The sequence below is a fragment of the Terrapene carolina genome, unplaced genomic scaffold (assembly GCF_002925995.2).
Source record: "Terrapene carolina triunguis isolate 2854851 unplaced genomic scaffold, T_m_triunguis-2.0 Scaffold25, whole genome shotgun sequence".
Taxonomy (NCBI): Eukaryota; Metazoa; Chordata; order Testudines; family Emydidae; genus Terrapene; species Terrapene triunguis.
Window position 1 is genome coordinate 2,673,240 of NW_020664376.1, and position 22,846 is coordinate 2,696,085.

The window sequence follows — 22,846 nt, forward strand, 5'->3', positions numbered from 1 at the left end:
CTACGTGCTACTGGCCTGGCGTGGTAAAGTGTCCTACCATGGCGGACGGGATAAGGCAGCCCTCCCCAGAAACCTTTTGCAAAGGCTTTGGGAGTACATGAAGGAGAGCTTTCTGGAGATGTCCCTGGAGGATTTCCGCTCCATCCCCATACACGTTAACAGACTTTTCCAGTAGCTGTACTGGCCGCGATTGCCAGGGCAAATTAATCATTAATCATTAAACACGCTTGCTTTTAAACCATGTGTAATATTTACAAAGGTACACTCACCAGAGGTCCCCTGTGTGCCCCCAGGGTCTTGGGTGAGTTCGGGGGTTACTGGTTCTAGGTCCAGGGTGATAAACATATCCTGGCTGTTGGGGAAACCGGTTTCTCCGCTTCCTTGCTGCTGTGAGCTATCTACATTATCTTCATCCTCATCTTCCTCGTAACCCGAACCCGCTTCCCTGTGTGTTTCTCCAGTGAGGGACTCATACCACACGGTTGGGGTAGTGGTGGCTGCACCCCCTAGAATGGCATGCAGCTCCACGTAGAAGCGGCATGTTTGCGGCTCAGCCCCGGACCTTCCGTTTGCTTCTCTGGCTTTGTGGTAGGCTTGCCTTAGCTCCTTAATTTTCACGCGGCACTGCTGTGCGTCCCTGTTATGGCCTCTGTCCTTCATGGCCTTGGAGACCTTTTCTAATATTTTGCCATTTCGTTTACTGCTTCGGAGTTCAGCCAGCACTGATTCATCTCCCCATATGGTGAGCAGATCCCGTACCTCCCGTTCTGTCCATGCTGGAGCTCTTTTGCGATCCTGGGACTCCATCACGGTTACCTGTGCTGATGAGCTCTGCGTGGTCACCTGTGCTCTCCACGCTCAGCAAACAGGAAATGAAATTCAAACGTTCGCGGGGCTTTTCCTGTCTACCTGGCCAGTGCATCTGAGTTGAGAGTGCTGTCCAGAGCGGTCACAATGAAGCACTGTGGGATAGCTCCCGGAGGCCAATAACGTCGAATTCCGTCCACACTAACCCAATTCCGACCCCCTAAGGCCGATTTTATCGCTAATCCCCTCGTCGGAGGTGGAGTAAAGAAACCGGTTTAAAGGGCCCTTTAAGTCGAAAGAAAGGGCTTCGTCGTGTGAACGTGTCCAGGCTTAATTTGAATTAACGCTGCTAAATTCGACCTAAACTCGTAGCGTAGACCTGGCCTCAGACCCACGTCAGTTTTTGAGCCTCAAGCACGTCTCGTGACTTTCTGAAGAGATGTACTTGACTCCAGTGGTGCACACTAGACCAGACCAGGTCTGAAGGACCTTTGGTTCCACGGTTCCAAATCTTCAGGACAATATAAATCAATGACCGGAGATGACTGGAACTGATGCTCAGGAACAAACAAAAACAGGTGCTCAGAAACACACCATCAAACACGGACAGACTTGATCACCCAGCTTTAAGCTGACGGGACCCTCTCCTGCCCATCTGTCTTGCTCAACCTCAGTCTCTCCACTCAATCCTGGTTTCTCACCGTACTGGTTTCCAGGCTGTCCCTAAAATACTTAATTAACTTTGGGGAAAACAAATAAATATGCACATATACATGTGCAAATCATTGTAATTTATTTATGTAGGGTTTTTTTTTCAGACTCAATAATAAAAATAATGTAAAGTTGTGTCTATGCTTTACTGTACCTAAACAGAATAGAAACACAAATAAGGTGCTTTGCGTATGTCTTTTTTTCTTGTTTCTTTTGATTGCTTTTTTAAAAAGACTTACTAGCTACTAAGTCTGCTGTGAAAAGTGATATTAACATATCAACAAATATCACATTTCACGGACTTACTCAGCCCCGGCAAGCCTGGGGACAAATTAACTCCTGAATGGGGAGGTGGGTATGGAGGCAGTGGGGACCAGGGGGTGATTGGGCACTGGGAGTGATGGGGCACTGGGAGAGGTAGTGGGGGCCAGCAGTGATGGGGCGGGGGCGGTGAGCTCAGGGCCAGAGTCTGCCACCCCATGGCTGGGGAATGGAACCTGCCATCCACCACCCCAGGGCTGAAGCCCAACCTCACTGCCCCAAGGAAGGTGGGGAATTCACTGGCTGCCTGCTCCTCCAGCTTTTATGTCTCTGGGCGAGGGGCGGGAGAGGGGCAGGGCCAAACCACTGCTGGTGGCCCTGAAGAAGGGGTCTCTGCTTCCCCCCCCCCCCCCAATCATCTCCCAGGAGGCTGTGGCTGCAAGAAAAGCCCCTGGTGGCTGCATGCGGCCACGGTGCCCGTTTGAGAAACGCTGGACTCTATGCAAATATATCCCAGATATGATGATATTGCTTTATTGCTCTTCTGATATTTGTTTCTGTGATTTTGTGTCATCTTTTGATCAATGTCTTGCAAGCCAGTTTTTTATGTATGGTACTGGATTGAAAGAATAAATAGAAGGTCCGAGCAAGCTAATGAATATCAACAGTGCAAGCCACAGTATTTTGACATTGTTGCATAAGGGGGAGCAGATACTGTTCATTGTGTGGAACCCTCTTTCTGTGTCAGCTGACATGGGATTCGCTTCAATAGTGAAGACCAGAGGTTTGAGATCCCGCTCGACATCTTTGTCTTCACTGTTGATATAATCACAAAAGCGTTCTTTAACTGGTTCAAAACTCAGATGTAACTTTTCACATACTGTTATTTCTTCAACCTCCTCTCGCTTTCATACCAAGGACTCTCTGTATCTAGTGGTCACTTACCCAGACCTAAGAGCTGTATCTGATCAATCAGCATTGAAGTTGGCGACATTCTGTTGATTATACTTGCCAGGAAGGATAGAGCAATTCCAGGCAACAGTGGTAAACAACAGAGATAAGGTTGTTGGCTAAGCTTTGGAGAAACTGTTGCTGATTGATTGCTGATTGTTTGTTTATGGGTGGATGCACTCTTCAACAGTGGTACTGACTTGAAAACCTGATCAGCAACAGCTTGCTGTGTTTCTGATATATGTGGGGAGCATCTTGTTTCATCGTCTTAATTGCCCAAACCATCCTATTGATGTTACAGGTCTGTTTCATCTTACGCTGGGGTTACGTTCCGCAGTCAGCGCCTAAAGCGAAAATCGCGTATAGTCAAAATTACATTGAGTGTAATGGCGGGCGGAATCGCCCGCACTACAGAAACAGTTTTTAAATTGTTCTTTTTCTCTTTTTTGTTTTTGTTTTTGCCCACCGCGTAAAGCTGAAATCGCACATGTTAAATGCGCCTAAGATGCGACAGACCTGTACCTTAGCTCAAGCATATCAGATGATCATTTTTTAAGGTGTTCTGACACTTTAGTTACCTCCTCTAGTGTATCCATCAAAAGTCCAAATTTGGGTTTTGGCATTGTAGGAGTGATCTTCAGATGCAAATGTGAAATGCATGTGAACAGCTGCATAATTTTTCCACATGGCTGATACTGCTTTAAAACTAGAAGCCCATCAACATACCAACAGAATTTTTTGGATCGTGTTACATTGTACACCAAGTTTTAAGGCACAAGCAAGTTTTAGTTGTTTTTTGGGAAATCAGATATAAACTGAATGTACCTTATCCATGAAAACTTTGAAGTGATTTATTCTTCCAACTTCCTCAATGGTGGTGTCCCCAGCATTAAGTTTAATTCTGTGAAATACACAATGCCCTTTGGTAAGATCAGTGTTGTATTTGGTTAAACTAGTCAGCACTCCACTTTTTATCTTCACCATAATGCTAGCACAGTCACTGAATACACCAATAAAGTTCTTAAACAAGCTTTGACCTCCTTAACAATCATCCCTGCATCACTTCCTTCTAATTGAATTAAGTCAAGAAAAAACTGAACAGCCTTGGAATGAATAACTGCATATATAGACAATCAACCCTGATTTCAAAGCTACTATTGTTGATTTTTCTATGAATACAGGAATTTTGGCTATTGAAGCAATAACTTCATCACAAAGATTTTTTTTCTCGTTTCCTGTCCAATAATGTCTGTGATTTCACAGGCTGATGACTCAGCATGCAAAATAACACCTATATCTAAAATGTTGCTTCGTTGCAAATCAGTCAAATCAGGAAGATCATTCAATTGTCATTTTTTTCCACAAAAAAGTAAACACTAGCTGTAAATTCACACAGATGTCTTTTTTGTTTGGCAACAGCATTCTCCAGAACATTTTTCTGTGTATCATCTACAAACCAAGTAGTTACCGAGTGTATCAGAATTGGTCACATGTTCAAATATTTTCTTCCTCAGTGAGGAGTGCTGTAATTTTTTTTTTGTGGCACCATAAAATCCAACACTATTGGTGCTCCACTCCTTTGATGTCTGAGAAACTCCTTGTCTTATGCTTGCTCCTAAGTGTTTAACTTCTTGGCAAGGCGGTTTCGCAGTAGAAAGAAGCAGCACAGATTAGCCTTTACAGAGTAAGTGGCCTGCTTTTTGTAGTGATAAGGGTTCGTGTGGAGCTAAATATAAATCCATTCCACATTTCCTTCTTCTGTTGATTTATTGGAATGCAAACAAGAATTGGAAGTTGGTGAAGGTGGTGAGGCCATGGCCAAAGCTGCAGGTGCTGAATCAGAGATGACATTGCAGATAATATTTCTGGTGATGCCAAACAAAATGGGGATGATGTCACCACTGAATCTTCCAAGCCGAGCAAGAATTCACATTATTTTTCGTTCAAAATCTGGTGATGAGACAAATTTAATAAATAATATGGCTCTCAACTCTGGAACCGCTTTCAAAATGAACGAGGAGTACTTGTGGCACCTTAGAGACTAACAAATTTATTTGGGCATAAGCTTTTGTGGGCTAAAGCCCACTTCATCAGATATATGTGGTGGAAAATACAGTAGGAAGATGTATATATACAGAGAACATGAAAAAATGGGTGTTGCCCTACCAATTCTAACGAGACTAATCAAAATGTTCTCCCTTTTGACTCCCCAGGGCTTTCCCTCTTGCCTCCAACTCTGCCCCACCCACCCCTTGTTAACACTTATTTCTGAACATCTAGTAGTGGTCTATACACCTTTCATCTTGATCCAACAAACTGTTTATGTGAATAAGCTGTTAAGAGGAAAATTTACACGAAATAAGAAACTGACCAAAATCAAAAGATGGTTTCTACCACCTAAAAATATCAAACTTAGCTTTGAAGGTCGCTTTTCAGTTTCTTGTAAGCAACAGACAAAATATGACAAAATCCCTGTGTGTTTTTTATCATTCATAATGTCTCCTTTGCCCACAGAAACAAAACATTGATGACTCATGCATGCTTGGAGGTAGGGGATGTGTGTCTGAACAGGGGAGAGGAGCATGTTTCTGATTAAAGGAGGTAGGCCGACTGTGTGCTGTAGGGAGGTGGGTAGAATGTGTGTGAGTTGTGAATGCATGTGTTAATGGGAGTTGTGATTGGATGGCAGCCTGTTTGGGGAGGTGTGGCAGGTAGGGTGAACTGGAGATATGGTGATGTGAGAATGTTTGTAGGGGATGGGCATCACTCTGGTGAGGGGGTACAGTGGGTGTGTGTCTGATGGAGAGGCTATTGGGGGGAGTCTCTTATGGAGATGTATGACATATTGGGGTGCCAGCCATCCAGACCAGTGAGAGGCTGTGTCCCCCGTGCCCTGCAACCTTGGGTGCCTTACAATGCCTTTTCACAGTAGCTCCCACCTGGGCTGCTCACAAACAGCCTTCCAGCATGCAAACCACACCCTGAGTGTCTGTGTATAACCGCAGCCTGACAGCCATACTTGGGTTGCACTCTGGCTTTTACTAGCCTTGGTTATACTACAGGGTGCCCCAAAAACACTCCAAGTCCCAGATTTTCCCCCAGAAATGTATGTCTTGTGCTGTCCAGCTCTCTCCTGGACAGTCCAAATATATTGTTAGTTATTCCTTTAAGGAACTAATATTCAGCAGCTTATTACCTTAAATAGAATTATCTGGACACTTAACTTAAACACACTGGATTAGATAAAACAATAAAACAAGTTTATTAACTACAAAGAGAGATTTTAAGTGAATACACGCAATGAGGCATAAGAGTCAGAAATGGCTACAAGAAGAATAAAGATGAAATGCTTTCTAGTGCCTAACTTAAACTATTTAGATTTAAAGCAAAGTTTCTAACCACATGCTTCCAACAGTATTACTGACCAAACTCTTCAGGTCAGGATTCCTCCCCCAGAGTCCAGTGGCTGCTTCTTTTGCCTTCTCAAGTGCAAAGAGTGAGATGAACAGGGAGAGAGAGGAAGGGTCTCTTGGGGTGTTTGCCCTTCCTTTTTATAGTTTCAGTCCCCCTCTTGAAAAACATTTCCGTCTGAGAACCAGGAGACAAAGAGTCTGTGTGGAAGGATGTTCCCTGATGGGGTTTTTTCACATGCAGGTTTCCTTTTGTTTCCTCCCTTCCCCCTTTCTGCTTGATGAATCTGTTTGCTGAAATTCAAATTAAGGCAAACACACACACTCCTTTTTTCTGGACAGGTCTGTTTGACCAGCTTGGTGCTATGTGAGTCTGAACATGTATTTTTAACATCATACAGGGGGAAATTTATAATTTATACCATAATGCTGCTACATACATATTACTGATCAGCAAGTTATGAGTTTTCAAATGACACCTCACAAGGCATACCTTGTACAAAGATTATTACAATAGTGTGTAGGGTGTTGTGATGGGGTGTTCCAGCCCTGCACTGGTTCAGCAGGGGTTAATCACACTCTGTGGGCCTAAGAGGCCATGCTCCCTCATCTCTGCTGGACATGCGCCAGCTGGAACCCATATATAAAAGGGAGCAACTCACTTCAGTTGGGGCTGACCACTGAAGGGAATGGAGGTGTGCTGCTAGTTTCTGCAGAGGGACTGCTGATGTGCCAGGATGTGGAGGCCAGCCAGACTCATAGGCGCCAACTCCATGGGTGCTCCAGGGCTGGAGCACGCATAGGTAAAAATTAGTGTGTGCTTTGCACCCACCAGCAGCCAAGCTCCCCTCAACCCCCACCCCACCTCACCTCACCTTCTCCCCCCCCAAGCATGCTGCATCCCTGCTCCTCTGTCTACCTCCCAGTGCTTCCCACTGCCAAACAGCTGTTTGGTGGCACTTAGGACTTTCCAGGAGGGAGGGGGAGAAGCGGGGACCCAACATGCTCAGGGGAGGAGGCGAAGAAGAGGCGGGGCAGGGACAGGGACTTGGGGGAATGGGGTGGAATGGGGATGGGAAGGGGGCAGGGACTTTGGGGAAGAGGGTGGGGCAGGGGCAGGGGTGGGGATGGGGTTGAGCACCCCCCAGGAACAGTGGAAGTCAGTGCCTATGAGACTGTGATGACCAATGACTCCCAGGCACCTGATGTTGCAGAGGAAGGAGAGGCCGTGGGGCCCCTGAAATGACTAGTCATGGAGGAATGGGTAGGAAGAAACCCGGGGAACTTATTAGGGAACCAGTCATAGAACTGGGGCTTGGCTCAGCTGTGGGGTTATAAACCCCTCCACACTCCCCGATGGGTGATGGGATGTACCAGCCCTTCTACAAGGGTGCATTACATCACAGGTTGTATGTGTCTGTGAGGGACAAGAGTATTTTTGGTGTCTGTTTAGGAGATGTAGTGGGTGTATGTCTGAGGGAGGGGAGTATTGGGGGTGTCTGTTTAGGGCATTTAGTGGATTTGTGTCTGAGGAAAGGGGTATTGGGGATCTGTTTATGTGATGTAGTGGGGGGCCATGGGAATGTAGTGGGTGTGTTTCTGAGGCCTGGTCTACACTAGGCTTTTATGTTGAATTTAGCGCCGTTACATCGATTTAACCCTGCACCCGTCCACACCACGAAGCTATTTAGATCGACATAGAGCTCTCTTAAATTCGACTTCTGTACTCCTCCCCAACGAGAGGAGTAGCGCTAAATTCGAAATGGCCATATCGAATTAGGCTAGGTGTGGATGGAAATCGACGCTAATAGCTCCGGGAGCTATCCCACAGTGCACCACTCTGTTGACGCTCTGGACAGCAGTCCGAGCTCGGATGCTCTGACCAGCCACACAGGAAAAGCCCCGGGAAAATTTGAATTCCTTTTCCTGTCTGGGCAGTTTGAATCTCAGTTCCTGTTTGGACATCGTGCCGAGCTCAGCAGCAGTGGCAACGATGCAGAGCTCTCCAGCAGAGATGCCCGTGCAATCTAATAGAAAGGGGGCCCCAGCATGGACTGATCGGGAAGTCTTGGATCTCATCGCTGTGTGGGGCGATGAGTCCGTGCTTTCAGAGCTGCGCTCCAAAAGAAGGAATGCTAAGATCTACGAGAAGATCTCTAAAGCCATGGCAGAGAGAGGATACAGCCGGGATGCAACGCAGTGCCGCGTGAAAATCAAGGAGCTGAGACAAGGCTACCAAAAAACCAAAGAGGCAAACGGACGCTCCGGATCCCAGCCCCACACATCCCGTTTCTACGAGGCACAGCATTCCATCCTAGGTGCGGCCGCCACCACTACCCCACCAGTGACCGTGGACTCTGAGGATGGGATATTGTCCGCGGCCGGTTCCTCGTCGGACATGTTAGCGGACGGAGAAGATGAAGAAGGAGATGAGGAGGACGATGCAGTCGACAGCGCTGGCACCGCTGATTTCCCCGACAGCCAGGAGCTCTTCATCACCCTTACCGAGATCCTCTACCAACCGTCCCCATCCCTTACCCCGGACACAGAATCAGGGGAAGGATCAAGCAGTAAGTGCTCTAAATATCTAAACATTTATTTTTAACAGAACTGAATTATTGACAATATTTACAATGGCTTATTTCCTAAAGTGCTTTAAACATATAAACATTTATCTGCAACAAAACTGGAATATTTACAATATCAACAAAGGGTTTCTCATGATTTTTCTGCCTTGGGCTCTTCACAATTTAGTCCCAACTATTTAAAAAATTTTTTACAATGTCCGGTTATTCATGATTATGCAGCCCAAGACGCTCCACTCTTTGGTCCCAGTGCACCTACGCGAAAATCCGGTCAATATGGCCGGGGATAGAGGAGAAATCCTCATAGGAGAACTCCTCGTAGGTCTCATGCAGGTACAGTTCCAGCCTGTTCATCAGGTTCCTGGGTAGGGCGATCTTATTGGGCCCTCCGTGGTAGCACACGTTTCCCCGCCATGCCACAATCAAGTATTCCGGGATCATCGCGCGGCACAGCATAGCGGCATACGGCCCTGGTTTTTGCATGCTTTTCCTCAGCATGCGTTCCTTCTCGCTGTCCGAGATCCTCATGAGGGTGATGTCGCTCATGATGCCCTGCTTTGAATTAGGGAGGGGAATGTTAGTATTGGGACTGCTTTACAGCCACGCGGTGGAGGGAGAGGGGCAGCATACAGGGATCTTTCCCTGGGACAGCCGCGAGGGGGTGGGACAGGGGCAGAGTTCATGCTTGCCTGATTGCTGGCATTGAGACTGGCATTGCTTTCAATGTGACAGGAGGCCAGTGCTCCTATTAAAGTTTTAAGCAGCCACAAGTCTAGGGCTTACCATGATTGCCTGCAACAGAAGTTCAGGTGTCCTGCAACGCTTCTCAGACCACTGCAAGACAACTGCAAAGACCACTGCAAGACTCCAGGCATTGAAGGCGAGGGCCGAAAATTCGACCTTGTCCTGAGTGCGCATGTGAGAGGTGGAGTGCATGGTCTTGTTCACATAGAAAGACTAGGTTCTTTGTACACAACTTCATGTATCTGTCTCAGGAATTCACTCCCTTTTCCCATTCCCACAGACACATCTGCGACTGTCTCCCAACCCAGCCTGTCAGCACACTCCCAGAGGCTAGCGCAGATTAGGCGGAGGAAGAAGAAGACGCGTGAAGACATGTTCTCAGAACTAATGGACTGCTCCCGAGCCCAGGCAGCCCAGCAGACACAGTGGAGGGAGAACTTGTCACAAATGCACCGAGCAGTCATGGAATGGGAGGAGAGGTGGCGTCAGGAGGACCAGCAGGCTACTGAAAAGCTGCTTGGACTAATGAGGGAGCAAACGGACACGCTCCGGCGCCTTGTGGATGTTCTGCAAGACCGGAGGCAGGAGGACACAGCCCCGCTGCAGTCTATCTCTAACCGCCCTCCCCCGCCACCAAGTCCCACACCCCCCTCACCCAAAGTACAAAGAAGGAGGGGCGGCAAGGGCCGTTAAAACTTTCAGTCAACCCCTGCAGACTGCTCTAGCAGTAGAAGGCTCTCATTCCCCAAAATTTGAGAAGTCCTTTCCCACCCACCTCACAGAAGCCCCCGTGCAAGTTTCACCCCCCACGTTTCATGTCTGGTTCATAATAAAATATTCGTTTCTGTTAATTACTGTTTCCATGACTTTCTTTTGGAGGACAGTCTGTCTGAAGGGGGGGAAGGGGCTTGGTAATTGGACAGGACAGTCACCTTTAGCAGGGTACAGAGGCGGGGTCAGGTCCAGCATCAGGACACATAGACAGTGCAGTCACTAGCGACCCTGGTCAGTCTGGGAGGTGGTTTTCATGTCCTGGGGGGGATTGGGGGGTTGCTCAGTGACTTTGTGGCAGGGGAGGGCAGTTACAGATCTTATGCAGCGGTCCTTATCCTGGCTCACAGATCCACGCAGCAGGGGATCTGTAACCCTACTCCCCCTGCCAGAAAGTCACATAGCCGACACATACACGCAGCCCCCCCCCAGGAGTGCTGGCAGGCTCCATTGAAATAACCAGTCCAGCACTGCGGAGCCTGTCATTCCTGGAGTTTGGAAGCATCATTTGCATCAGAACACTAAACCCGCCCCCCGCCACAGTCTGCGTCCCCGGTTTAAAACATTCCCGCGAAAACAGTAATACAGACAACGGTGTTCATTAACAAAATAGAACTGATTTTATTTCTTGGGAAGGGGAAGGGGAAGGGGGTGAAGGGGGTATGTAACTGGAGAGGATAGTCAACATGAACTGGGTAAAGAAACGGGGGCAGGTTCAGCTTCTGTGTCCACAAACTTAACAGTCACCGGTTACCCTGCTCAGTCTGGAACCTTGCTTTCAAAGCCTCCCGGATGCACAGCGCGTCCCGCTGGGATCTTCTAATCGCCCGGCTGTCTGGCTGGGCGTAATCAGCAGCCAGGCTATTTGCCTCAACCTCCCACCCCGCCATAAAGGTCTCCCCCTTGCTCTCACAGAGATTGTGGAGCACACAGCAAGCTGCTATAACAATGGGGATATTGGTTTCACTGAGATCACAGTGCGTCAGTAAGCTTCTCCATCTCCCTTTGAGACGGCCAAAAGCACACTCCACCACCATTCTGCATTTGCTCAGCCGGTAGTTGAACAGTTCTTTTTCTGTGTCCAGGGCGCCAGTATAGGGCTTCATGAGCCAGGGCATTAGCGGGTAGGCTGGGTCCCCTAGGATCACTGTAGGCATCTGCACATCCCCAAGAGTTATTTTGTGGTCCGGGAAGTAAATACCTTCCTGCAGCCGTCTAAACAGACCAGAGTTCCTGAACACGCGAGCGTCATGAACCTTGCCCGGCCATCCGACGTTGATGTTGGTAAAACGTCCCCTATGGTCCACCAGTGCTTGCAGCACCATTGAAAAGTAGCCCTTTCTGTTAATGTACTGGCTGGCCTGGTGGTCCGGTCCCAGGATAGGGATGTGAGTCCCATCGATAGCCCCACCGCAGTTTGGGAATCCCATCGCGGCGAAGCCATCTATGATGGCCTGCGCGTTTCCCAGGGTCACTACCTTTGACAGCAGTACCTTAACGATTGCGTTGGCTACTTGCATCACAACAACCCCCACGGTAGATTTGCCAACACCAAAGTGGTTCGCGACTGACCGGTAGCTGTCTGGCGTTGCAAGCTTCCAGAGGGCTATGGCCACTCGCTTCTGGACAGTCAGGGCTGCTCGCATCCGGGTGTCACTGCGCTTCAGGGCAGGGGACAGCAACTCACAAAGTTCGAGGAAAGTCCCCTTCCGCATGCGAAAGTTTCGCAGCCACTGGGATTCATCCCAGACCTGCAGCACTATGCGGTCCCACCAGTCTGTGCTTGTTTCCCGGGCCCAGAATCGCCGTTCCACAATATCCACATGACCCATTGCCACCGTGATGTCCTGGGCGCTGGGGCTCGTGGTTTCTGACAGCTCTGTGCTACTCTCCGACTTCAGGCCATCACGGCGGTGCCGTAGCCTCCTCGCCTGATTTCTCTGCATCTGCCTCAGGGAAAGGTGTATGATAAGCTGCGAGGTGTTGAGAACGGCCACAACTGCAGCGATGGTCGCAGCGTGATCCATGATCGCAGTGCTGTGGCGTCCGCGCTGTCACTGACCAGAAAAGTGCGCGAACTGATTTCCCGCCGGCGCTTTCATGGAGGGAGGGAGGGCGTTGGTGACGGACAGATGACGACACATTTTTTTACCCAGAAGGCATTGGCGGTTCGACCCAGAATTCCAATGGGCAGCGGGGACTGCGGGAACTGTGGGATAGCTGCCCACAGTGCACCGCTTCCAATATCGACGCTCGCCCCGTTAGTGTGGACTCACGAAGTCGAATTACTCTCCTTAGTGTGGACACACACGTTCGACTTTGCAATATCGATTCCACATATTCGATTTAAGTGAAATCGAACTACCCTCGTAGTGTAGACATACCCTGAGGGATTGGGGTTCTGTTAGAGATATAGTGGATGTGTGTCTTAGGAAGGGAGATCTGTGGGGGGTCTTTTTAGGAGTTACAATGAGCGGCCCACAGGTTGTCTACTTATGGGACGTAATGGGGTGTGTAATTGTTTGAGGAGGGCGTGTGGAGGGAGGCTGGCTGAGAAAGGAAGGAATTATGATAGGGGAGCTGCCTGGAGAGAAGGGGGCTGAAGGGGAGAGATGATTAAAATGATGGTTTGCTGCTGTGAAGGACTTGGACTGACAGGTCATCATCAATTTCAAATAATTGACCAGCTCCCACGGATGTGTCAGCCATGCATACTGCAAGGCTGGGGCATCATCTCCTCACACCATGTCCACCTCTTCTGCTTCTGGGCCCACTCTGGAAGGAAAGATTGGCAGCTTGGTTGTTGGGATATTGAGCCACCATCTCTCCTTCCAAAGTAGGTGTCCCACTGGCCCATGCCCCCTGACCCAACAGGACCCCTGAGAGTCCAAACCCAGCTTCCCACTCCAGAAGGAGAGAAGGTGGCTTGTTAAGTCAGGACCCAGCTCTCCTTCTGGAGCAGGGAGCCGGTCTGTGGGTCTCCCCTGGCTCAAGGGGTACTCCTGGGAGTCTGGACCCTGATCTGGAAGGAATGATGGTGGCTCAGTGACCAGAAGTCCCAGAACACTGTTACAGCTTCCCCCAAAAGTCCCAGAACACCATTCTGGAGTGTTCTGGCACCACTCATGCACTGTAAACTTATCTTTCTAGAAAGCAAGCCTTATTCTCAAAGGTGTAACATTAGTACTTATGGGGACTGGATGCTTCAGGGTGTTGTGAATGAGAGAGCATGCTTTTCACCTAAAGGTTACCAGTCTGAATCCTGCCCAGTTCCACAGGAATTAAAGCTGGTTCTCATCTAATGGAAATTGGGTGTGTCCAAGTTCTAGCTCGTGTGTCACAAATTCCCCACTATGCTTTGCACTCGACAATAAAACTCTTCAGGGCAGGGGCTGTCTCTTACTGTGTATGTAGAATGACTAGCCCAATGGAGACCCAATCTCAGTTGGGTCCTGTGAAATACCAGAGTACAATCCAGACTAATGAGCAGCTCTTTCACCCCTGCCCAGCAGCCTGGGGTGCCTTACAATTCTTTGGTTGAAGCAGGTCCCACCTGGGCCACTCACAAACAGCATTCCAGCATACAAGTGTCTGTCAGTAACTGCGCCTGCCAGTCACAGCTGGATTACATTCTGCCTCTCACCAGCCTTGGTTATACTGCAGGGTGACCCCCAACACAGCCCCAGTCTTAGATTTCCCTCCAGAAATGTATGTCCTGTACTGCCCAGCCCTCTCCTGGACAGTACAGAGTATATAAAGTCCATTATTTCTTTAATGGAAAAGATATGCAGACAACTTGTCACCCCAAATGGAGTTTCCCTGACACTTCAATTTAAACACACTGGATTAAACAAGTTAATTATTTACAAAGAGATAGATTTTGAATACAAGTAATGAGGCATAAAAGTCAGAAATGATTACAAGAAAAATAAGATAAAATGCAACTGGAGCCTAACTTAACAAAGTATTAAATTCAAAGCAAAGTTTTCTCACCACATGCTTTCAGCAGTCTTACTGACCAAACTTCTTAGGTCAGAGAGGAGGGGGGTGCCTGTGGGTGTGTGTTCCTCCTTTTTTATAGTTTCAGTTCCCCTCTTGAAAAAACATTTCCAGATGGGTATCAGGAGACAAAAGGTCTATGTGGAAAAATTTACCCTACTGCTTTTTTCTCACCTTTTTTAGATTCCTTTGTTTCCCTTCCTGCTTAATGATTGTTTATTGCTTAAATGCAAATTAAAAAGAGCACACATTTCTTTGTTTGAGACAGACCTGTTTCCCACATTCAGTTTGGAACATGTGTTAATAACACCATAGTGTTGCCACACATTTTATCAGGACCATACAGATCAGCAAATTATGAGTTTTCAAACGATATCTTAGAAGGCATATTTTGTACAATGAAAATAACAGGAGTACTTGTGGCACCTTAGAGACTAACAAATTTATTAGAGCATAAGCTTTCGTGGGCTACAACCCACTTCTTCGGATGCATATAGAGTGAAATATATTGAGGAGATATATATACACACATACAGAGAGCATGAACAGGTGGGAGTTGTCTTACCAACTCTGAGAGGCCAATTAAGTAAGAGAAAAAAAACTTTTGAAGTGATAATCAAGATAGCCCAGTACAGACAGTTTGATAAGAAGCAAGTGTGAGAATACTTACAAGGGGAGATAGATTCAATGTTTGTAATGGTACCTTTTTACCAGAGTTTCAGAGTAGCAGCCGTGTTAGTCTGCATCCGCAAGAAGAACAGGAGTACTTGTGGCACCTTAGAGACTAACAAATTTATTAGAGCATAAGCTTTCGTGGGCTACAACCCACTTCTTCGGATGCATATTCACATTTTACCAGAGTGTGTATCTTTGTTTGCTGTACTTTGAACCTAAGACAGAGGGGGGTCCTCTGAGCTCTTTAAGTTTGATTACCCTGTAAAGTATTTTCCATACTGATTTTACAGAGATGATTTTTACCTTTTTCTTTAATTAAAAGCCTTCTTTTTTAAGAACCAGATTGATTTCTCCTTGTTTTAAGATCCAAGGGGGTTTGGATCTGTATTCACCAGGAGTTGGTGAAAGGAGGGTGGGAGGAAGGAGGGGGGATGGTTAATTTCTCCTTGTTTTAAGATCCAAGGGGGTTTGGATCTGTGTTCACCAGGGAATTGGTGAAAGGTTTCTCAAGGCTTCCCAGGGAGGGAATTCTTGTGATGGTGGCAGCGGACCAAAGCTAAGCTGGTAGATAAACTTAGAAGTTTTTATGCAGGCCCCTACATTTGTACCCTAAGGTTCAAAGTGGGGATACAGCCTTGACAGTAGGGTGTGAGTACAGGGGTACATTCTGTCACAGGTCCTCTAGTGAGAGCTCCAGGGGTGTCAGCCAAAATCACCTTACTTGTATGAAATTGAAAGACACTGTCATTATAAAGCAGATATTGAGGTGGGCAGAGAGAATTAAGAAAAATCAGATGATTGGCCCCCAAAATCATGAGATTAAATAGTGTTTTTGACCTCTCTCGTGGTTGCAGTGGCCTGACTCATAATTTTCAAACTTGTGGAGTTGGCAATACTGAAATTAGGCACAAAAAGAAAAGTTAAGATAGCAAATTATTATTTCTGCGATTTAGAGAGAATGAGTCTCATAAAGAAGGAAGCTTTAAGAAGCTTTCTTAAAGTTCTATTTCTAGACAGGCTGAAATAATTGTTATAACATAGCTATTATGTATTCAACCTTGTCTGAGAAGAAACTGTCTTGAGACAAAAAGGATTTAAAAATACTTCTAGCAATTTGTATTTGGTTCTGTCAGATGCAGCTTGCTTTTGAGATTCTTGTTTGTCTGTTAGTGTGTCCAGTCCTCTTGTCAAGTAAATGTAATAGTTGGTTCTTTATGAACTGTAGCCCAGGTGTGAGAAACACAAAACCTGACCTAGGAAATGAAGTAGCCAAAACAAGACCAGACCTGAGGAAGAAACCTGAGGATTCAGTCCATCATCACTCACAATATTGTGTCTACCTGGAATACTATGACCAGAAACTTCCAATTAAAGCCAAGGAATGTTAATTAGACATCTGATGCATTGCACAAAATAAAGCCAAATTTAATCTGACAGTCTCAGTCATCTTACTAAAATATATCTGTAATGTTGAAATCCATGACACACAAAAGGGGCATTTATTTGCATGAAAATTTGATCAAGACTGATGAATAACATATAAGCCATAGAGTAGTAAACATCCTGCCTACTAAGAAAAATTTAACCTTGAAGTCTAGCCATTTCATTCAACTTTTATACAGCTTTGCATTTTGTGATGTGAGTTCTTGCAGTGTGATAATCTTTTAAAATAAATGTCACATTCATTGAAAAAATACTGTTATTGGTTTATTAAAATGTGCAGAGTGCTATTATATGAATGGAGAAACATAAAACATCAGACAAAGGCATCGTGTACACTTAAAAGAGTAACCCCAGCTAAGCAATCAGTGGCAAACAACTGTTCTAACTGCCAGTGAGTTGACCTCTAAAGGTGATTTCTATGATTTTTGCCCCCGGGTCAGATGAGATGGTGTCAGAAGTAACACCTTCCAATAAAAGGAAATGCCAGACTTGAGCCTTCCACAAGATTGTCAATTTGATAAGGCCAGGGAAGGGCCTGAACAGGAGCACTTCGACAACATTACAGGGAGAGTTATTTTCTATATAGTTTCCCTTCCTTTCAAAAAACTGCAGCATACTGAAAAGTTTTGGGATGAGAAAGCAAATTGAATTTAACACAAAAATAAACAAATGATTCTGCACCGCTTACATTAGAAAGGACCTGGTTGGAAGTGAGGAAGAGGGTTTATTGGAGTGGCACAACATAATTCTTAGATTCCCACTGCATAAATCAGGTTTTCCAGGTGCATCAATGTGTTGTGACACTGCCTCAAAATTACACTGTGCAAACAAAACTTTAACATCCTTAATTCTAGTCAAGCATTTTATTCCAACCTTCTGGGAAGGAAGAGAAGCATTCAGGTGCTAAGGTGATTAGCACCAACGTAAGATGATAGATGCAGATTCGACTTGATGACAATGTTATGTCATTTGCAGTGTTGTCGTAGCTGTGGTGGTCCCAGGATATGAGAGACACAAGGTGGGTGAGGTAATATCTTATGTTGGACCAACTTCGGGTGGTGAGAGACAAATTTGGGAGCTTCACAGAGCTCTTCTTTCAGACCTGAAGAGCTCCACGTAGCTCCAAAGCTGGGCTCTGGCACCAACAGAAGTGGGGCCAATACACCGTATTAGGAGTCCACCCACCTTGTCTGTCTCCCTCAACGCTATGTCATGAGGTTTAGCGGCTGCACGGCACCATGACGTGGTGACGCGGTGCCACATTCCAGTGCAGTGTGACGCCACGACATGACAATGGGATGCAACCATGATGTCAGTACTCCGCTGTGGGGCCGCGGCGCAATGCGGCGCCAGGGTACTCGCGTTTCCCGGACAGGACTTGCGGCGGCTGCCTGGAGGAGAGCCGCTTCCGGCGGGGGCATCTCCCCTCTCTCGCCGCCTCGGGCCGGGGGCAGGGGAGGTGGCGTAAGGCGCGGCAGCTACTGCGGCGGCTCGGCTGCCAGAGGCCGCTGAGCTCCGCCCCCGGCAGCGGCAGCCGGGGGTGGGGCCTGGGCGGCTCGGGGCGGGTCCCGCAGCCGCCGCTCAGTGCTGCCGGTTCCGGGCTGGCGGGAGAGGCGCGAGCGCTACGGTGCTGCCGGGCATGAGGATGCCGGTGGGTGCAGCCGCGGGGGAAGACGGGGCCGCGCAGAGCCCCGGCCCCGCCGCCGTCTCCCTGGGCTTGAGCGTGGCCGTGGTCTCCAGCCTGGTGAACGGTTCCACCTTCGTGCTGCAGAAGAAAGGCATCGTGCGGGCGAGAGGACGAGGTACGGGGGCTGCGGCGCCGCCCGGCACCCTCCTGGTCTTCCCCCCTCCCCCGGGAAAAGCCAGCCCCCGCCTTAACGCTTTGCATTACCGCCCACCCCCGGGCGCCCTGCTGCGATCCCCACCCCGGATGCCTCCCTCACAGCCCGGAGTGAGGATCAGCCCCTGCCCGGCTGGTAGCAACCCCACTGCAGATCGGGTGGCTCTAGCACCCCCCGCCGTGGCGCACACGGTAGCCCTTGCCACCTCATGCATTTCCCCTTTCTAGAGCGTTTCCCGCTGCCAGAGGCAGCCTTTGCTCCCCCAAAGGGAGGGGTCCTTTTCTGCTCCCTTCCTCTAGATAACCTGTGGGGGGAGGCCCTCAGCCCCTTCAAATAGCTTGGGGGGCGGGCTGAGGTGCTCAGTGCATGGGGGAGGGAGGACGCTCTGTCTAATGCTGCCGCACTGCTTTAGAGCGGAGAGCAAGACAGTTTCAGCTCGTGTGGCTACTGCAGAACAGGTCTGGCCTCACTGTTACTTCAACTCTTCACCGTGGTCCTTGACCTTCATGTTCTTTCCTTTCAACCTTCCCTGCCCATTTCCCTTGTCTCTGCACTCGTCTTAATCTGATTGCTCCCATGAATCAGTAAGAAACTTTAAAAAAAAAAATAGCTGGCGCACAGGTCCTATGATCTGAGTTATTGCTGGCTAAAGAGGGAAAGGGCCCAATGGATCTGCTGAGTAGCTTGGCTATACTATACCTACAGAATGATAGTAAAATCATGGCAATGGTGTGGGAGAGAAAGAAAATGTGCTTCTATTCAGATAGAGAAGTTTGGGTTCTTTTCTAGTCTGCCAAAAACAAATCTGTGGACTCTAGTTAGGGTCTATTGTTACATGCAGTGTAGCTGTAGTCATGTCGGTCTTTGGATATTACAGAAACAAGGTGGGTGAGGTAATATCTGTTAATGGACCAACTTCTACAAGTTTTTGAGCCCTATAAAGCTCTTCCTCAGGTCTGGAAAGGTACTCCTATAGCTAAATGCAAGTGGAACAGATTGTTTAGCATAAGTAGTTAGCACACCTTTTAAGGGACAGTGGCCCATTAACACCTCTGCAGTCATAAAACAAAAAGAGAGGGTTAGTGGGTTACAGACTTCTGTAACAAGCCATAAATCCAGTGTCTCTATTCAGTCCGTGATTTTTAGTGTCTAGAAAAGTTTTGAATTTAAGCTCCCACGCTCATCTTTTGAATGTGTTGTATAGGTTTCCTTAGATGATGAAGACTGATAGGTCAGCCATAGAGTGATTGCTTTGTGCAGTAATGATCTCCACTGCTGTAATGAACCCTCTCCCCCCTGCACAACACACCTTTCAAGAACCATGGATTTTCTATATGTCTATCACAACATGGTATACTTCAGCCTGTGCACTAAATGCCCCCAATAACAACTATGTTGGTGAAACCAGACTGTGCTCTCAAATGAATTTACATAGGAAAACGATAAGACAAAAACATCCTGTGACCTTAGGATGAACACTTTTCACAAAGCAATAGCTCTATATCTGACCTATTGGTCCTCACAGACACTATGTACCTTGAATGGTCCCTTAGAACAGTGGTTTTCAAACTTTTTTTCTGGCGACCCAGTTGAAGAAAATTGTTGATTCCCGTGACCCAATGGAGCTGGGGATGAGGGGTTTGGGGTGTGAGAGGGGCTCAGGGCTGGGGTAGAGGGTTGGAGTGCAGGGGTGAGGGCTGCGGGGTGGGGCTGGGAATGAGGGGTTGGGGGCAGGAGGGGGCTCCAGGTTTGGGGTGGGGCTCAAGGCTGGGGAAGGAAGTTAAGGTGTGTGTGGGGGGGGGTCAGGGCTATGGGCTGGGGGCACAGGCTCTGGGGTGGGGCCAGGGATGAGGGGTGCAGGAGTGCAGGGCTCAGTTTGGGGGGGGGCTCAAGGCAGGGGGTGCAGGAGGGGGTCTGGGCTGGGAGTGCAGGATCTGGGGTGTGGCCAGGGATGAGGGGTTTGGGGTGCAGGAGGGGGCTCCTGGTTTGGGCTCAGAGCTGGGGCAGGGGATTGGGGCACAGGGTTGGAATGCAGGCTTACTTCGGATGGCTCCTGGTCAGTGGCACAGTGGGAGTGCTAAGGCAGGGCTGGCTTCCTACCTGTCCTGGCACCGTGGACCACATGGTGCCCTGGAAGCAGCCAGCACCAGGTCTGGCTCCTAGGCGGAGGTGCGCAAGCAGCTCCGCACAGCTCTTGCCCACAGGCACCGCCTCCCCTCAACTCCCATTGGCTAATGGTGCTCGGGGCGGGGGCGGCGTGCAGAGCCCCGTGCCCCCCCGCCCCTTCCCTGCCTAGGAGCCGGACCTGCTGCTGGCCACTTCCGGGGTGGTGTTAGAACAGGTAGGGACTAACCTGCCTTAGCCAGGCAGCACCGCCAACGGGACTTCTAATGGCCCGGTCAGTGGTGCTGACCAGAGCCACCGCGACTCAGTGCCTTACATTCCGTGACCCAATACTGGGTTGAGACCTGCAGTTTGAAAACCACTGCCTTAGAATATGTGCTAATTACTTATGCTAATCAGTCCATTCCACCATATTTAGCTGTGATGCTCTGGGAGTACATTTCCCAGATCTGAAGAAGAGCTCTGTGTAGCTTGAAAGCTTGTCTCTTTCACCAACAGAAGTTGTACTGTAATATGTTTTATTGGACCCTCACCCACCTTCTGACTCTAGACAGGGGAAGAAATATAAACCCCCAGCCTTTTACTGAAAGTAATTTGGGAATCCATCCCTCTCTGTCATGACTTTAACTGTCACCTGGACATTAAATTACTGAGGTTTTTCATCCCATATCAGCTATTCAAAGCAGAAAGCACCAGCAAGGGCTTTCATGCTCTTCCTTTAGGAGCAATTAGGGTGGATGGAGAAGGTACTCTACATGGAAAAAATTCATGCTCTAATGTTAGGGAACTGACATCTTTGATTTGGATGTCCAGTTACGAAATTTATTCAGTCCTGCTGCCTGAGCAAACTTGATTGTAAAATACAGCACATGAAACTTCTCTGATTGTGGATAGTCACATGAGTTGGTTTCAATGTTCACCCATAAAGTTAAAATATTTTTATATCAGAAGTCAATGGTTGGAGTGAATAGCAAGAAATAAATAATAATAACAAAATCCAGATATGAAGTCAAATGGAAACAGTCAAGATGAGTTAGGCATAGTCATCAATGTACTTCTAAGTCTGGCTCAGTTGCTCACTTCATGAAATACTGCAGCACCACTGATGATCTCTGATTTAAAAACAAATATTTGTCTTGTAATATTTTATATACATTTGATAAGAGAGTTCTGTTACTGGCTAGAGAAAGATGTAAAAACTCTTTTCATAGAGTAGTACCAATGCATCTCGATTTTGTGCTTTCATAGATTCCAAGACCAGAAGGGACCATGTGATCATCTAGTCTGACCTTCTGTATAACACAGGCCATAGAATGTCCCTAAAATAATTCCTACAGCAGATCTTTTAGAAAACATCCCGTCTTGATTTAAAAATTGTCAGGGAGAGAGAACCCACCAGGAGCCTTGCAATATTGTTCTAATGGTTAATAACTCTCACCATTAAAAATGTATGCTTTATTTCCAGTCTTAATTTGTCTAGCTTCAACTTTCAGCTAACTTTCTTATTTGCACCCCCTCTTTGTTCTGGTTCTCTCATAAGCACACACTGCCAATTATGCTGAATTATGTGGTTATCTTGTCTTGTGGAGAAATGCCCACCAAGTATTATAAAACCACCAGACTTTTTTTCTTTATTATATAACTGTAAGCCTTAATGTGAAGTTGGGTTCCTAAGGTAAAAATGTAGAGCAATAGCTCATTGTGCTGCCCAGTTAAATGTTTCTGACAAATCAACATGATTATTACAAATTCACAATTTGTCATTTTTTTGTGTGTTCTGAAATCACAGTTTTCTAAAGCGTGATATTATTTGCTAACAGAGTTTTTATGCTTTGAATTTATTTGTAAGAAATAGCAACATTTGTCTTTTTCCACCCCCTAAATCCTTGCTTTGGAATGATTATAAGAGGAAACTCATAGACTGTGTGTTGCACTGTAATCAATTACATCTTGCTTGTAGCAGTCATTCTTTTTGTATTTGTATATATATATGTAGGGAACTCTTATAGAATATCTATTCAAATTACCAGAACATGTTGGATATGACCTCCAGAATTTTTTTTTATATTATTGGTCTAGGATCAGCTCACATTTCAAGATCAGGCTGTTTCTGATGTGTTCGTCATGGACTTATTCAAGCATAACAAGCAACTTGCAACTGCATTACTACCAGCTGACAGCATGATCTAACAAGTTTATTTTGCATTTTCCACAACTGCAGCATTGTGTGACATTTTAAGGCCCTGTACACACTGCTGCTTTTACTCCTGAGGACATTCTGTGCCAAAAAAATTAAAAATGTTGTGCCAAAAAATTAAAAATTCTGCACCCAATATTTTAAAATTCTGCAAGTTTTATTTGTCAATAAATAAATGCAGAGGCTCCAGCAGGGCAGTGGGGAGCACAGGCCACTGGCTGTATGAAGGTGGGAGATCACACTACAGTTTTATGGCGGGAGGGATAGCTCAGTGGTTTGAGCATTAGCCTGCTAAACCTAGGGTTGTGAGTTCAATCCTTGAGGGGG

The 22,846-nt window shown here is 47.2% G+C and overlaps 1 protein-coding gene across 1 annotated transcript in view; it reads left to right on the plus strand.

Annotated features, from left to right (window-relative positions):
- Window positions 1–17,996: 17,996 nt before the first annotated feature.
- LOC112110512 (magnesium transporter NIPA1) overlaps window positions 17,997–22,846 on the plus strand; it is a 23,126-nt gene continuing 18,276 nt past the window's right edge. The window contains exon 1 of the mRNA XM_024205551.2: window positions 17,997–18,159. Within this exon, the coding sequence (XP_024061319.1) occupies window positions 17,997–18,159 (163 nt within the window). The remainder of the gene's footprint in view (window positions 18,160–22,846) is intronic.